General features: G+C 44.7%; 1 protein-coding gene across 1 annotated transcript in view; it reads left to right on the forward strand.

Annotated features, from left to right (window-relative positions):
• Positions 1-16537, forward strand: part of LOC134571360 (tyrosine-protein phosphatase non-receptor type substrate 1-like) — a 206940-nt gene extending 190403 nt beyond the window's left edge. Inside the window, exons 7-9 of the mRNA XM_063429562.1 lie at positions 11994-12338; positions 13112-13459; positions 16161-16537. Of these exons, the coding sequence (XP_063285632.1) occupies positions 11994-12338; positions 13112-13459; positions 16161-16381 (914 nt within the window). The 3' untranslated portion in view covers positions 16382-16537. The remainder of the gene's footprint in view (positions 1-11993; positions 12339-13111; positions 13460-16160) is intronic.
• Positions 16538-19031: the final 2494 nt, after the last annotated feature.

The raw sequence follows: 19031 nt of genomic DNA on the forward strand, positions 1-19031 counted from the left end.
TTGCCTTACTTAAACACTGGGTTTGCAGTTTCAAAAGATATCAACAAAATTAACATCACGTATTTAAATTATCGTCTATATTACTAATTAGTTTGTATATTTTGCAGTTGCTGCTCTGGAGCTGCATGTTCCTTCAAGTCATCGAGCTAGAATGGGATCTGACACCCTGATTCCCTGCACGTTCACCGTGGATAAACCTCCTGTGGATCCCAAATACTTTGCTGTATTTTGGTACTTTCAGGGAAATGAGATTTTGAACTATAATAATATTGTGACATCCAACAATCCTGCATTTTCTATAGATACAGCCAGAGCACTGACCGGGGACGCCTCTCTGTCTATTTCCAGAGTAAGAATATCTGATGGTGGAATATATAATTGTTTGATACTTTACAGTCCAGAAAGGAAGGAGAAGGAAGTCAGCTTGTTTGTTCAAGGTAAGAAGACAGATATTATTTGTCATTCAAAAGATATCACAGTTAGATTTATGTGGATTTATATATATAAAAACACCAGATTTATTTGTCATGAATACAGTCAGCTGAGAGAATCAATTGAGAATCGATTTAAAGTTAAATGAAGGTAAATAATCGACATCTGATGGTATGGACCTTCAAGGAAGAGGTCCTATTGTTCCCTTCTTGTGTTCTCCATCTAAGTAATTCTATTGTGTTCTCCATCTAAGTAATTCTATTTATTCCTCTATATTACCTTTCAAACCCCAAACCTTATATGTATATATGACTGTAGTCCTAGGAATACAGCATTTCAAAGTCTCCTTTCTAGCTAACAATATACCAAAACCTTGAAAAGTCATTTAGAAGTTCATCTATTGTGTTCCATGGAAACTCCAAAAGGAAAAGAACTTATATTAGTTATTGTCACCCATTAACATCACTCAAAATCAAACTCATCTACAATTTGGGAATTTATAAAAAGGAAGAAAAGCTCCCAATTCTTGCTCAAATGAATTTGGGATGGGGTGTGCCAATAATATATGTCACTATACGTCGGTAAGATATCACTGATATGGAGAAGAATTGCTCTGGTTTTCTTGAGTGTGGTAAGTACTGGCTACATTTGGCATGAAGGGCAATTCTAATTTAAGACCAAACCTCTAATTTCCACCCCCTTTCTTTAATTGTATAATAACAGTTGTATACTACTAGAATACATTATTATCCAAACAATACACTTACATAGTATACTTTATTGTAGTGCTGTGAGGCAGCATCCTCACTATTCTAGAGGCCTGGGTTCTAATTGCCCCCATTGCCAGTTCTCCTCTGCCTACAGGTGTTACTAAGCAGACCCGAGTGCTCTCAAAGACACACTTGTGTTGTCTTTTTAAGAGAGATTTTCTGGCATACCTGAGAAGACATCTCAAAGATATACTAAAGTGTGATATAATTATACAAAATGTAAAGTGTATTATATCAAGAAGGTTAGAAGTTAGATTGCCAGGTGTAGGATTTATTACTAGAAAAAAAATAATTATACAAATGTACAATGGCAATAGAGGTCAAGTTTAGTGAGAAGTAGACTATGTAAGGGAATAAATTACCCTTGATCTTATTGTATTCCATTCCAGCTCCTCCGGAGATCACTATCACTGGGAGATTGGCGGTTATAAATAAGGAGAGTATTCTGAGCAGCTCCATCACCGGATTCTACCCTGTGGACATCGACATTAAATGGCTCAGGGAAGGGGAAATCCTCACTAATTATACTGTATCCACACCCCAGAAGAACCAACGTGGCACGTTCAGTGTAAACACTACTGTAACCATAATACCCACTGAGGAGGACAAAACCCGGACCTTCTCCTGCAGGGTCCAACATGAGTCTCTCTCTGGACCTCTCTACAAATACTTCCAGCTGGAATATAAAAGTATAGGTAACTATAGTGACAAAGTAAACAGAGTTGAAAAAAGACTCAAGTCCATCAAGTTCCACAAGTCTGCCTTTAGTCTCTATTTATTAATAGGTATATTTTATATTGACTGCTAAATGATTGCAAAAAAAAATTTCAGCATATTTTATTTATAAATTTAGAGTACTATTTTAGTACATAGCAAGGTGTTGTGAGTGAATAAAACAAAATAGTAAAATGTGATAAAATGTGAAAGCACGGCTCTGTACATTTTTGTCATAAAGGAGAGCCAGAATTCCACAAGATTTTTAATATTATGTTTATTCCATATATTTTACAAATATATATTTTACATGGTTTAAAAACACTGCCAGGAGTACCTCCATCTTGGCTCACTGTAAATCATTGTTAAAAATGCTTCCTCTTACACATTTAGCCGTTAGCAGGGAGAAGTTATAGAAAGGGGGGGAAACAATGTTTATTTTTCTCCTCAACCATTTCGATGTGTGCCTTGGCTGTGCCAGGACTGAACTCGATTGAGATGACAATTGCTAAATCTTTAATTTACATATAAAAAACCACAGATCACAAGTATGAAGGTTGGCGAGAATGTGTGATGTCTAGTGTAAACATTCTGATCACTGTAGGGCCATAGCACGATATGCCAGCCCAGACCTGGTCACAAAACAAAACAAAACGGAGGGCGTGGTTACGGCGCCGACTAAGATGGCCGCATAGAGGGTGAGCTCCGCTCCGTCCGACCCCAACAAAGCTCTGAAGAGCGACACACATGAGCCAAATGGGTCGCACTAAACGCCCGGAACAACCCCAGACCCCCAGGAATCCACAGCAGGGGCCCCTGGACGGGTTTCTCCTCCCGCAACAGGGCGCAAGCGGAGAGGGGGAAAGCCCCAAGATGGCGCCGACAACCCCCACGGGGACGGACAGCACAGCCCTCGCAAGAATCGAGGACAGGCTGAGGAGCCTAACGGACTCTATGGCCACTAAGGACGACCTGAAAGCCCTTACCTCCACTATACAAGAGACCTTTCGAGCTGAGATAGCAGGACTCCGAGCAGAGGTCTCATCCCATGCGGATCGCATTGCCCGCACGGAGGAGGCCGTTGAGGCCCTCACAACACATCAAATGTCCGCGGACACCGCAATAGCCCGTCAGGGTACAATGCTGCTCTCGATGAGACGACACCTTGAAGACCTGGATAACAGGGGCAGGAGGTGCAATATTCGCATTAGAGGAGTGCCTGAGACTGAAGGTACGGCAGAAAATGCTATCGATATCCCTACAGAACTTTTTCAGACCATCCTGCAGCCGACCTCACCAGAACATATCGAATTTGAGAGGGCACACAGGGCTGCTAGGCCCAGATCTGCAGAGGATGGACCGAGAGACCTCATATGCTGTCTCCACTCCTTTCCCGTTAAAGACGCCATTATGAGGAAGGCCAGGGAGAGACCGACATGGCCTTATAGAGACACACAAGTCACACTTTATAATGATCTCTCCCCGATCACCCTAGAGGCCCGGCGGGCCCTCCGCCCTGTGACTACTGCATTGAGGGAACGTGACATCGCCTACAAATGGGGGTTCCCCTTCGCCCTCATGGCCAGGCATCGCAATGGATGGACTTCTATCCGGTGGCCCGAAGATGTTCCTCGATTCATGGGAGACCTAGGCCTTCCCCCTCCTGCTGTACCTAACTGGATCCTGGGCCCGGCGGCCCCCCCGACGAGACCACCGAGACCGTCTCGAAGAAGAGAACCCCGATCCCCTTCCACCCAGCCCTCCAGACGGCGTCCCAACCCGACTTCTCCGGAAGAGTAAGACCTGCTTCATTCTCCTTGGACCCTGGTTCTGTGCCGTATCCTGACACTGCTCCCGAACCCCTCGTACAGCTATTGACTCCAGCCTCCCAGCTAACCTGGCCCTCCTCGAGGCAGGTTCTAATCACAGGTACATTGGGCCACCCTTTTTCTTTTGGGGGGGGGATGGGATTTGGGATACCCATGGGCTGGAGACCCAGACCCCGGGGCTCATTCCAACCTGGCGGAGGTCTGCCGGCACCGCTCCTTACGGGGGCTTTCCCACTGTTCCATCCGAAGCGGAACCTCCTCACTGGGACTGGGGCACGATGGTTTGGGAGGGGGGATACCGGGGGGGACTGAGCCACACAGCTACACCCCATGGAATATGGACTGCACCCTGAGAGGACCGACTCCCATGACACAACGTAGATATTGTTTCTCTTTTTCACCTCATCTTCTCTGTGTTGTATAGCCTTCTGGCCTAAAATGTTATAGATGTGGGGTGTGGGGTGGGGGGTGTATGGGGGACATCGTGCATGATCTTAGTTCTATCCCTCACATCACCCGGTTACGAATGTGTCCCCATCACCGGGTGACGTAATGCTGATAGATGGGGTTGGAACGGCCAACATATGTATACTGGTAACTGCTCTCGGGAGTGGGTGGTGGGGTGGTGGGCATGGAGGGAATGTTGTGTGTATCCAGACATGACTCCCCCCCCGCCCGAGTAACGCTCGTTGCTGGAGGGGGGTGAGGTGGCATGGTGGCGGAGAAGCGACATGGGCTATGCATAGTACCCTAGGACCTCTGACCCCCATACTGCCATATAGATATGATTTTTTTTGTCAATAACGTTCTCCATTTATTCACTCATACGTATTTGCAATATGTTTTCAGGTACGGGGTGCGGGGTGGGGGACAGCACTGGGGTTGTTTTACACGTTCCCTGCAATGTTGTTTTCCCCGCATGGATGTTGCAGGCCCACCAGTGAGGTTATAGTGTTATCGTGGCTTTCCCACCCACCCCCACTCCCGACCCACACACGATGCCAACCAGGCTAATACCCGGCACCACCCTCACCCCTTCCCCCCCCCCCTTCCCCCCCCCCCTCCCCCCCCCCCTCTTTTTTAGAAGAGCCACCTCGGGGGACCTATATTATTATGTTGATCCACGCCTAGGCTTACACCTTAGGTTTTGCTCCCCTACGCATGCTGTTCTTGCATTGCTTTACTACGACCATGAGACCGTGCACTGGCGGGACTGGCATCTGCTCAATAGTATGTTAAACCTGTCGGATAGACGAACCCATTATCTTTACACCAGCTGGATAAAATGCTTGTGATTGCGTTACTTGGGATGTCACGGAGACCTCTCCCCCCCCCCCACCGTCCTGTGATATGGGACACATGACTACAATCTGTACAGGGGTTCTGAGAGGTCCACGGGGGCTGGGAATGGGCACGCTCACGTGCAGCCGGCCTCCTCACACTGGCCCTATGCTGCTAGGAAGCACAGACGTCCCCATTTATTATGCTCAGACACGCTTGACTCAATGCTTGCAGATAGGGGCCGGACGGGGCGGACGATACCTTCACCTGTTAGACCTACCCTCTTGGGCGGAGCCTGATCCGCGCTTCCCACACCATACACTCGTGCTACGAGTTGAGCAGCTAGGCTGTGGTTCCCCCCCTTCCTGGGCAGGTACCGGAACGAGGCACCACTAGCACTAGTTGCAGCACGAGATCTACTATCCATATCTCTATCTTTTACTAAAAGATCGCATTAGACACTAAAAACTCCCTTTTTCTACACTAGCCCTAAACGGGCGCCATCCTCCTGGGATCCGGAACCTGGTCTTGACTACTTGACCCTACCCCGTCTGTCTCCCACCCCTCCCCCCTTTGCCTTTTTCCCCTCTCTCCTCCCCCCCCCCTCTTTCCCTGGCTTGCGTCAGGACGTCGAACTCAGCCGCTGCACCCCCCTGGGAACACGACTTAGCCCAGATACAGAGGTGTCTCCGGCTCTTAACCATAATATATCACGAAAATGGCCTACCGCGACTCACCTATTAGGATCCTCACACAAAACTGCAGAGGCCTTAACATACCCGAACGAAGGTCGCACCTTCTGAGGGAACTAAAGAAAAAACACATATCAGTTGCCATGATTCAGGAAACTCACTTCAAGTCGGGCGCGGCGCCCACACTCCAAAATAGACACTACCCACATAACTTCTTCTCCAACCACCCGACGGCCCACAAGGCAGGTACGGCTATCATCCTGGCTGCCGAACTCGAGTTTAAAGAACTTGAATGTGCTCAAGACTCCCAAGGACGATACCTTTTCATCAAAGGGATTGTTGCTGATAAAATATATACCTTTGCTAATATCTATGCCCCCAACCGGCGGCAAGCTCCATTCCTACGAAACGCCCTACATCTACTGGAAGACTTCACGGATGGTATTCTAGTTGTGGGGGGGGACTTCAATGTACCCTTAGACCCATTCCTGGACTCCTCCTCGGGGCATAGCTGCGTCCCACAGACCAGCTTACGATCTATTCGCAGATCCCTGGAGGAGCTACGGTTGGCCGACTGTTGGAGAACGCTCCACCCGTCGGACAAAGACTACACCTACTACTCTGTCCTCCACAACCGCTACTCGCGCATAGACTACCTTTTCATCGCACAAGAAGGTCTTACCCGCCTGCTTAGATCCGAGATAGACCCCGCCACATGGTCGGATCACGGTTCGGTCTGGATAGAGTTGGAGTCCCCCCTGTTCCGCCCCTCATCATGGACATGGAGACTCAACGAGGCACTCCTACTAGACCCCACCGTGAAGGACCAGATAAAGCAGGACCTTGAACACTACTTCAGGGAGAACGATACACTCGACGCCTCTCCAATATCCGTGTGGGAAGCCCACAAAAGTGTCATCAGGGGGGTACTTATACGCATCGCTTCGCATAAACGAAAAACAACTATGATTGAAATGGCAGACCTATACCAGAAGATATCATCACTAGAAGGTCAACATAAACGCTCACAGCTACACAGTGTCTATGGGGAATTGATGGAACACAGGAGGAGACTTAAGGAGCTCATCACTAAAAAACACCTTCGTACCATACAACGCACAAAGGGATTTTATTATGCCCATGCCAATAAAGGGGGGAAATACCTAGCAAGGCTATTAAAAGGCCCCATGCCTCGCACGCAAATACGGAAACTGCGTTTAGCTTCCAACGAACTGTCCTCTTTCCCGCAAAAAATAGCCGATGAATTCAGAACATTCTATCAAACTCTCTATAACCTACGCCCACCCCAACAAGGAGTACAAGACGGAAACCACGATAGGCGCATAACGGAATACTTGTCCACCACGATCACCAATATGATAAACCAAGACCCAGCGAACGCACTTGACGCCCCGCTCAGCGTGGAGGAGTTAGCGGCAGCCCTCAAAACGACCAAGCCAGGCAAAGCCCCGGGACCGGACGGCTTCTCGTCCGGATATTATAAAGGATTCTCTAACCTTTTGTTGCCCTGGCTGACGAAGGCGCTCAATGCGGTAGGCGAGGGTGGGAACCTGGGTGCGGAGTCCTTAGCAGCTACCATCACAGTTATGCTTAAACCAGGAAAGGACCCACTACTATGCAGCAACTACCGCCCCATCTCTCTTCTGAACGTTGATACCAAACTGTTTACAAAGGTCATGGCGAGCAGATTGAACCACCTTCTGCCGGACCTAATCCATGTGGACCAGACGGGCTTCATCCCGGGACGAGAAGCGAGAGACAGTACCCTTCGCCTGTTCTCCATCCAGCAACACGCCAGAATGACCAAAACACGACTATTACTTCTTTCAACAGATGCGGAGAAAGCATTTGATAGGGTCGACTGGAAATACATGCTGGCAACATTACAACGGATGGGATGTGGGCAGAGATTCCTGGCCTGGATATCGGCACTATACAGTAATCCACGCGCTACCGTGAGAGTCAACGGGTCCACGACCGCGGACTTCGCGATCAATAATGGCACGCGCCAGGGTTGCCCACTTTCCCCCCTTCTGTTCGCAATGTCATTAGAACCGTTACTCCAGGCGATCCGCATGAACCCGGACATCCAAGGGTACACATGGCAGACAACAAACCACAAGGTAGCCGCATACGCGGATGACCTTTTGTTTTTCATACAAAATCCCAGGACAACTCTTCCTAATCTCCTCTCAGAATTCGACAAATTCGGCCGCATTTCAGGCTTCAAACTTAACCTCTCCAAATGCGAAGTCCTGAACATTACAACCCCTACAGAAGAATATATATCCCTGGGCCAGCAATTCCCCTTCACATGGTGCCAAAGCCGAATGAAGTACCTGGGAGTCTGGGTAACCACAGCCCCGGAGGACTCTTACCGATTCAACTTTGACCCCCTCCTCAAATCTGTTATAATAGACCTGAAAAGGTGGTCTCATCCTCATCTAACATGGCACGGCAGGATAGCCGTGATCAAAATGAATATCTTGCCAAGGATCCTTTACCTCATGCAGACGATTCCACTGGCTATCCCAAGCACCTTTTTCTCCTCCCTAAAAACGGCTATCATCAAGTTTGTGTGGCGCGGAGGACGTTCCAGGATCCGACATGATATCCTATGCCGCCCAAGGCCCCGTGGAGGGCTTGCCCTTCCAGACATCAAGAAATACCATCAGGCTACGATAATGCAACGGATTCTGGACTGGCACCTTAGCCCAGTGGAAAAACAATGGGTCACATTAGACAGGGGACTAGCGGGGCCGTCACTTGAGGTGGAGGTTTGGGGGAACCCAAAGGGACGAACACCCAACGAGGAAGAAGGAAGCCCGATTCGACAGACGTTACTTGGTTGGAAGTCGCTGAGAAGTGCGAGCCACGTCTCACCCTCCCCTAGTCCCATGATCCCACTCACACACAACACGGAGGTTGCTGGAGGTATACCATCGGGTGCATGGCCCATTTTGAGCGACAGGGAATATATCCCCATCTACCAGGTCCTTGACAGGGGCAAATTACGTGACTTCACCTCTCTCATGGGTACACACCCCGGGACACCTATCGCGGTACTTAGGTACCTACAGTTGCAACACTACTACAACTCAATTCCACACAGGGATCGTCTACACCGAGATCTCACCTGGTTTGAGGGCCTTTGCGACCGAGGCGAGCAACTAGAGCATGCAATCTCGACATTATACCAACACTTGCTAATAGGAGACTCGACCCAGGCCACCACTTTTCAACGCCAATGGGAAACCCAACTTGGAAAGTCACTAACCCCAGCACAGTGGGACACGGCTTTACTCTGGCAACAGAAAAGCTCTATGAGCTCGTTTTATCAGGAGGTTAATTACAAACTGATTTCCTCCTGGTACAGGACCCCGACCGTACTCCACAGGATCTATCCATCGATCACCCCACTGTGCTGGAGATGCCAGACGGACCGCGGATCACTTATGCATATCTGGTGGGACTGCAGGGACATCGTTCCATATTGGGCGATGATTAAAGACGCTGTTTCCGACATATTGGGAGACATCCCGGAATGGACCGCGGAACTAGCCCTACTTCACATATCGCCACTGTCTATCCGGACATACAAACGATCCATACTACGCCACCTACTTAACGCCGCTAAAGCAAATATCCCAGCACATTGGAAACAACGCGATCCACCTACTAAGAAAGAATGGATCCGAAGGGTCGAAGATATATATGAGGCGGAAGGCATGCAGGCCTCCCTGACAGGCCGTGAAACGAAACATCTAGAAATGTGGCTCCCATGGTTCACATACATCACTCGATATAGACAATCGGACACCACTCCCGCAACCTCTAGCGGAGCGGCACAAGCTGTGGGACCCACTTGACGCAACCAGACCCCCTCCTACTTATCCTCACCTTCCCCCCCCCCTTTTTTCCCCCTTTCTATCCCCACCTATCCCCTCCTCACCTTCTTTCCACCCCACAAGATTCGGACCGGAGGACTGAGACCAGGAGGTCATAAACCAGATTTTAAGGGATATAAAACTACACATACAACACAATACACCTTTAGGGAACGTATACTCTTAACTCTCACAGGGCTCGGACACACCCCCGTGCTCTGGGAACAGGAGCTAAACTTAGCAACACGCATCACCCCGACTAACCCTGAGACGTAGAAAGGCCTAGGCCCACAGCACACAACGCTAACCATATAGACATACACCACACTCAAAACTGAGCTTAGCTGGATAAACAGACCACCACTTACTCATATGCACTAAAGCGAGCTTGCTACACTATCAAAGAGGACGACAGGTCAAAAGCATACTGGGACTCTCGCATTTCACAGACCCTGACTGGAGGGTTGGGAAGGGAGACCGTAATCTGACCCACTTATAACATGGAGATGTTGGGGTGCACCATGGGCACGCCCAATTAGACTCTCGACTATGATTACCCCCACCCTCCAGGGATCGCCCTGAGAACCTTACGCCGTCCCGGGAACCCACAGAAGAAAGGGATTGGCGGGTCACCTATTGATCTGATCCTTCGACATCCCAATCTAACGCTTTCACCCTGTCCGGTGCCTCTGGCACTGCCTACACCGCATATGTTTATATTAAGCTCCCAGATTACTATGTCTAATAACGATACGTAATAGCTAACGACATATCATTGTATTGTATGATACTTCCAACTTACCCTGAAAATGTCATCCTGTATGTTACCTTTCTCCCGTGAACAATGTTATTGTACCATTTATCTCACACTTAAGTTATTCTTTTTTCATACGGAGCCCTGCGTGCCTCCTTGCTGATACTAATGCTGAGACATCTGCATTTTGATTTACTGTTTATCTTATAGTTGTTAGAAACCTGCGAGTTTCACCTGTTTAATCATACTGATTGCCTTACATGACATATGATTACTTAATAAAAAGATTTACAAAAAAAAAAAAAAAAAAAAAACAAAACCTACCTGAATATTTATTCTTTATTTCCATCTCTATATAAGTTTATACAAATAAAAATATCACACTTTCCTACAGGTAAAACGAACACAATGTTAATAAATGTTGCTGTTGCTGTTGGTGTCACTGTGTCGCTGATACTGGTATCTGTAGCGGGTATATTCGTATATTGCAAATGCAGGAAACAGAGTAAGTACGCATTGAGTCTCTATTCATTCTGAATACTAAAACATTGTTTGTTTGTTTTTTACATATTTTGCTTTTAAATGTAATTATTTAATCAGTGTATTTAATTATTAATTGAAGCAAATGCTTTTTTTTTTGTATGAAAAATACATAAAATGCTGCATCAAATGTTTGAGAATAATACCATAAAACGGAAATCAACCTTTAATAAGTTGGGTCTAGCGAATCTGATACTTTGTAACCAGGTTTGTAACATCCCTTCCTACATAGAAAGTAAATGGAAAGGACAATATGGAGTCAGGCAAAAATCATCCCAATCAGCTCTTTTTATCTGCTGGAGTCAGGGCAAACTAACAAAAACAATCCTTCTTCAGACGTAAAGACGCTTGTAATAGGTAAGGCGTAACTAGTATACTTATTGCATAATTCATATGGCCATTTCTACTTTCTTATTTACTTTATAATGTTATTTTTGTAAAGAATTTTGAAAGTTTGACAACTTAGTAATAAAACACATAGTGGAAGTGATCAAGTGTGATTTAAATGAAAAGAAACAATGAAACAAAGAGCGATTCTGATATCCAGTATCCAACAAATAGGGGAAGGGGAAAAAAAACGTGGAAATAAATTGAAATAGATGCACTTCTACTTTTTTAAAATCCTGTATCACTGATCTTTAGTATTCAAATACTCTTATATATATAAAAAAAATAAATGAGAGAGACACTGCTCGTCAGGCTCCTAAAAGGCTAATTTCCTGCTCTGGCAGTGTCTCACCCCGCACAGACCCTGGTGTGCTCAGCACTGTGTCTCAACACAATATTGAGCCAGCCGTTTCCACATTACTGGTGCTTTAACCCCTCAACCCCTTAAGGACCAAACTTCTGGAATAAAAGGGAATCATGACATGTCACACATTGTCATGTGTCCTTAAGGGGTTAAGGACACACCTTCTGGCATAAAAGGGAATCATGACGGAATATTATTAACCCCTCGTTAAGGGGTTAATAATCTATTCATACTTTTGTGCATTGGGACAAAATTTGTAGTGAGAAATCTATTATAAATATTTTAATCATTTAAATAGAATTTTTCTTGAACACAATTGCAGGATCTCGCCCACATGTTGAAGATATCATAGTATCCGATCAATCACCTTGGTCCCAGAAGGTGAAGCTGGAGTGTAAGATCTCGCGATGCGATAACCCGGATAGTCTGACTGTGACCTGGTATAAACAGGAGCGAGGGGATCTCCAAGCAGTTACATTACATTCCAGTGATATTTATGAGATCCCGGACCTCAGACATGAGATACAGGAGGATAACACGTACAGCTGTACAACATGTCTGCTTATCAGCCAATCACTGAGCTCAGCGCAACCAATAGAATTCATCTGCAGAGTGGAACATCCCAGCCTGGAGCAACCGATAGAGAGACGGATTGAACATGGGAAGGGTTAGTCCATTGGTACTCAAGCTGTGTCTTTTATATTGATATATTGTTTTATATCAGTCATGAGTAGGTAAGTTATAAATACATTGAACTAAAGTGGTGTCTATTGTGCTGAGATGTCAAAGTAATATCCAAGGACTATTGTAAATTAATAAATGCAGATGTTATTCAATCGGAGAGATTTATCAAAAGTAATCTGAAAAGTGTCCTTTACTCTTGGTCTGTAACCTGTTCATATTGATTAAACTGTCGATTCTTCTCAGAAAAGAACACCACATTTAAAATGATTTATAAAGAGACAAATTATATTATGGCATGAGTGACATTCACACGATAAACGATTAGTTTTGTCTCTTGATTTATCAATGGTATTACTCGCTCACACCAATGATCAATTAAATACATAATGGGAGTCTCTAGGACCCTTATAACCAGATTTATTATCAGCCCATCTTAGAAAAACAATAGCCTGAAAACAATTGGAGAGTCCCCAGTGGAGATCACTATATACTTTCCAAAGACTTTAAAAGATAATTTAAGACACCTGTAGAAGCCACCACAAGAGATCCAGGAATTGAAGAGAATGGGAAAGTGAGAAGCTACAGAGGACACACAGTGTAATCCATATATGACATTAATTAACTCATTACCAAATATTTTATTTTACTGAAGAAAGATCTGTGAGATATTTTTGGCACACTGGTTTAGAGTGGACTAAACCAACCGAAATAAAAATGTGATCATTGAAATTACATTTTGTTTGAATTCAATTTTAGAGCTTTTCATAGAAGTGGAAGAAATAATTGTACGAGATGAATTATTTTGGAGCAAGACGGCCAAGCTACAGTGTAAAATCTCTGGATTGTACTCTGAGGATCTGACTGTGACCTGGCTTAAACAGGAGAGTGGAAACGGGAGACAAGAAACTTTATATTCCCACCGAAACTACCAGATCCCGAATCTCGTATATGAGAAGCAGTCAGATGGCAGATACAGCTGTACAGCATGTCTAGACTTCACTCCATCAAAGGGCTCTGAGCAAAGAATAGAATTCATCTGCATAGTGAGACATCCCAGCCTGGAGCTGCCAGTAGAGAGAAGGTCCGGACCATTAGAAGTGAAGGGTGAGCCCATCAGTATTCCGAATGTGTTTTATATATTCTGTAGTTAGAAAGAAATGCTACACTTGGCTATTTCATTTATAATTTAATTTCCCTCATTTTTTGCTTACACCAGTGAGCAGGTCTAAAATAAAATGGAGTAAAATATTTATGTTCTCTACATCCATAGGCACATTAACTATACAACGAGTTTCTCTGTATTGTGCGGAAATGTTAAATTCATACTCAATTCTATATCTTCTTATTTTATTATAGTTTTTGTATCTTTATCCCCCTTTTCCTGTATCTTATCCCCCTTCCTATATATGTATTCCAAACCTTTCTTTCTTTTATCCATCCCATCTCTTCATCTCCTAATTGTCTCTTCATCTCCCTTGCCTGTCTATTTACCACCTTTCACCTCTCCATCTACTTCATCGTTTTACTCATCTCTTCTCTATCTCTTCCTTCCCAACTCATATATTTACCTCTTTGTCTCTTTATTCCCCCCTCCCTCTCTCTTTATCTCCCCCTCCCTGTCTCTTTACCCTCTCTCTTCTGGCTCTTCAACTCACTTGGGAGCGGCTACACAGCACAGCGAGCCCAGACAGCAGCTCCCAGCCTGCAGAGAAATCCTACAGCTCAGGTAAGTGAAGGTTGGAGAGAAAGGCAGCAGGGAGACATGGGGACACTGAGACACTAGGGGACACTGGGAGACCTGGGGACACTGAGACCCTTGGAGACAATGGGAAACATGGGGACACTGAGACACTAGGGGACACTGTCAGACATGGGGACGCTGAGACACCATGGGGACGCTGTGAGACATAGGGACATTGGGAGACACATTGGAACACGGAGACACTAGGGACACACTGTCTCCATGTCTCCCAGTGTCCCCATGTCTCTCAGCCAGTGTCTCCATGGCTCCCAGTGTCCCCTAGTCTCCCAGTGTCTGTGTCCCCATATCTCCCAGTGTCCCTATGTCTTCCAGCCAGTGTCGCTAGTGTCTCAGTGTCCCCATGTCTCTCAGTGTCCCTAGTGTCCCCATGTCTCCTAGTGTCCCCAAAGGTCTCAGTGTCACCATGTCTATGTCCACAAGTGTCCCCATGTCTCCCAGCAACCCCAAGTGCCTCAGTGTCCCTATGCCTCCCAGCCATTGTCCCTAGTGTCTCAGTGTCCCCATGCCTTCCAGTGTCCCCTAGTTTTCCAGTGTCTGTGTTCCCATGTCTCTCAGTGTCCCTAGTGTCTGTGTCCCCATTTCTCCCAATGTTCCCAAATGTATCAGTGTCCCCATGTCTGTATCCACAAGTCACCCCATGTCCCCCAGTGTCCCCAAGTCTCTCAATGTCCTCGGGTCTCTCAGTGTCCCCATGTCTCACTGTGTCCCCATGTCTCTCAGTGTCCCCTAGTATCCTCGTGAAACAGGGCACACTGAGACATGGGGACACTGGGAGAAATGGGGACTGGACGACATGGGGACACTGACACTGTGATACATGGGGACACTGATGCCAGGCTGAACTTCCAATGCTTTGGACAGACATGCCCCCATTTTGGGCATGTTCGCCCCTTCTGGCAGTTCTGGTCACATGATTTGGATCAGTGGCCCACCCTTTTACCCCACCCATTGACTTTCTGCTTCACTGGACACTGCTTTTAGGGGGTATGGATTTACTTTAAAGTTGAAAGCATAAATTAGAGAGAGATTAACATAGAGTATGTGTTTTCTTATAGTTGCATCATTTTAGTTTCCCTCCAGCACATCTCCATCAGATACATGACGCTTGAGAGGTGACATGACCGTTTTAGTGTTTTTGCTCAATAAGATTCTGTAATTAGGCCCCATCATAATTGTCAGCACCAGGGCCACTGGGCTCTTAATCTGGCCCAGGATGGGACAGTCTATATTTTGGGCCCAAATCCCTCTTTCCTTTTCTATTTTAATGTTCCTCTTTCTAGAAGCTCCATATTGTCGGAGTGTATAACAGAACTTCTCAGTAATAATACTCCCAGTAATGTGACTTTAAACTACAATAAATATGTTTAGAAATCAGTCTGTGTAAATACACTGTTCTTTTTCTTAACTACATTTTAGTTAAACAAATTGCCATCAGTGAATTGCCTAAAATTTCCACGCCCCACCCCTGGCCATACTTTACTCACACCCATATAACATTGAAGAATCCCTCTTAGTTCTATTAAGATGTTGGGAGGTATGTGGTGGTCGAACTTCCTGATGTTTCAGTGGAGGAGTGTTTGGTCCGCAGCTCCACTGGATGCAAACCATACCAATTACTCATTCTGGTTTCAGCTGAGCAACTTAGTTTCTCCCCTGTGAGTCATTTAGTGATTGCTGGGTATATGTGGTATTGCTGGCTGCTTGGCAAGGGGGCACTGTGGGGGCATTTCTCCTTCAGGACTCCATAAAGTAAAAAATGGGCCTAGCCATGACACACAGAGATAAAAAAAAGTGATGGCTAATAAATTAATTTTATTTATTTAGAAATATTGTTACTCAGTGATTAGTTATTCAAATATAGACAAATAAAGAATTTGTCATATTTTTCTCATTAGTTTGAAAACGAGCACATGCATATGTTTAAATCTTGCAGGCACGATGTCTTTTATGTCTTGTGATTTTGGAGAGGTAGGATTGTCACAGACTAGTTTCGAAGCTTAATGCTCAAATGATTGTGCTAATTCTTTGTTTAACTATGTACAGATAAACATGCACAAACAGTTGCAGAAGATACAGGAATGAGGCCCTCAGAATCAGCAAAAATACCTCCAGCAGAAAAGAAAACAAATGGAAATGCTTACAGCACAGGGACCCGATTTCCAGTAAGAAACATAAAGAAAGAAATATTAGAGAAATCACAAAAACATACTACTGAAAACAAATATCAGATAAAGACAGATCACTATACCTCAAGTGAGGTCTAGACAGATCACAATGATTCTAATCAAATGATGGTGGATCAGGGAGAACAAATAGAGAGATGGTAGCGAATGGAGTGGAGACACCTAATGAACATACCAAAACAGATCCAGTACTGAAGTCCTTCGTATGTTGGAGAATCCCAACAACTAAAGAGAAAACAATTTTCAAGATGATCGATCGATAGTAAATGGAATGTATTTTTGAGGAAATATTGAAAACTGCATCTGTTAAATTACCATTTTCTAAACCTGAAACAAGCAAAGGTGGTTAAGGGAATAGTAACCATTCACTGGTTTGTCCTGAGTAATACAAATACAATGGAAACTTTCAGACTGTATGTCCATGGGAAAACAGGTCAGGTAATAGACCAGCTGCTCTCAATCCCAGAGTCAGGAATAGAACCGGGTTCCATGCATTTGCAGTGGTTCTGTACTGGTTGGATCAGAAACACCATATTCATCAGGATGCAAACAACTGCCCTCGATATAAGGTTTATTGTAACAGTACTGCCTTCTCCTGGGTAATAGACATCTCACTGAATATAGGAAGAGTCCAGTAACATTTATAGAATTTATTATATTATGTATTATATCTAATTGCTCTCCAGTTGCAGTTTGTAATTACTAAATGGTCACCAAGCAAATCCCATTACTCTTACTCAAAAAACAACAACCTGAAGAGTCACTGACTAGACCAGGGGTAGGCAACCTTCTGCACTCCAGATGTTGTGGACTACATCTCCCATAATGCTGCTAGAGATATAATGCTGTCAAAGCATCAGTGGAGATGTAGTCCACAGCGTGTGGAGTGCCAAAGGTTGCGCACCCCTGGACTAGGCTATACGATGTTCTCTCAGTAACATGTATTCACACAGTGACATCTAAAAGTTGCGATGGACAGATGGAGACACAAAGATGGAGCAATGTGCTCCCTAATATCTGATACAGGGAATCAGTCCAAAAAAAGAAATAGAATTACATTTATATAGAGTCTGGAAGAAAAAAAACAATTGTGTTATTTAAGTCTGGATACCTCAATAGTATATCCACCTACCTCAAACCCTCATAGGCTGCCAGTCTATTGCTTTATAATTAAGTGTTCTTGCATGGCAAGACCACTTACTATTTTCTCACATATATATTATTATTATTATTATTATTATAGCCAAATTTACCACTCTAACTCCTCCCACAGTTTTTACACTACATAGACCGTAATATACCGAAATAGTTCCCGATTGGTGTGCTATTACTTTGTGGAACGTTTCGCCGAATGGTTTACAAAATATCGTCGTTTTTGTGGTGAAATTGGTCCCAGAGAAATGAATGACGGAATGTTCAAAACTAGAGTGGTAGCTGACAAAAGCTAGAGTATGAGCTGAAAAATCAGGACATGATTTCTAAACTGCCACCACTCCCTCATTTTCAGGCCCACCTACTCAAATCTTATATCAAAACGTTCAGCTATCCCTGCTGCCACTAAAAATGTCCACGGCTAAGCCATAGTCCTGATAGTTTTCACAATATGACCATTTGTTTGCAACTCATGCCGTCCATTGACATTCATTGAAACTCCACTCTAGCCACCTCAAATTTGAAGGGCAATTTCTAAACTGCGACTGTGCCTTCATTTTTAATATTTCAGAGACATACTATTCGTCAAAATGTAGGTCTGGGTCTTGTGATTCTCACAATATAAAGCTCTTCGCTGTAGGATATTTAAACTATGACCATTTGAAGATGGCAACCGCCAGTGAAGTGAGTAATTTGGAGCAGTTTGTTTTTAACCGCTCTTCTCTGCCCCTGCTGTAGAGTGAGTTGCCAAAGGAACCCAGGTGTGTGAGCCGCCAGCAGAGTGTTCCGGAACACAGAGGCTGCTAGATGAAACACATTCTCTAAACTGCTTTCATTCCTACAGTTTTGATAACACAAGTGAGCACTATCACATTTAATAAATATATTTCCATGTTAGTCAATTCGTTATACCTGTAACAGAAAAACAGTAACATACAATGTTACAACAATACAGCTAATCAATGTTTCATAAAGTTACTCTGCCCAGTCCAACCAATCCACAGTTACTCCAGCCACTCCAACCACACAACAGTTACTCCAGCCACTCCAACCACACAGCAGTTACTCCAGCCACTCCAACTACACAGCAGTTACTCCAGCCACTCCAACCACACAACAGTTACTCCAGCCACTCCACCCAGTTACTTCGCCCACTCCAGTTGTAGACTACTGGTGGAGGCAAGAACACTTCACACAATTTCCCCAGATATTGTAGCTTTTCTATTTATTATTATTTTTACTAAAAATATTTATTTTTCATTAAACAAAAGGAGAGGTCAGATAGCTCAAACAGGCCTATATCCCACTCCCAGACTAGTAGACAGTTTTGTACACGGCTCATTGCTGCCCAGGTATACTGTGAAAATATTCAGACCATAATCCGCTTTTACTCACATTCAGAATGTTTCGTTGTAAGCACTGCAGCACCGATTTTCTTTTAAAAGGGCTTGTCTTGTGGAAAGGGAAATCCTTTTCTTAAAACAAATTTAGTTCCTTAAAAAAATCTTTAGAAACGATTCACATTTAAAATTTGAATAGTAATAGTACTGCTAATGAATATCTTTTCAAATATTCCTAA

This window comes from Pelobates fuscus, chromosome 8, assembly GCF_036172605.1.
Source record: "Pelobates fuscus isolate aPelFus1 chromosome 8, aPelFus1.pri, whole genome shotgun sequence".
Lineage (NCBI taxonomy): Eukaryota > Metazoa > Chordata > Amphibia > Anura > Pelobatidae > Pelobates > Pelobates fuscus.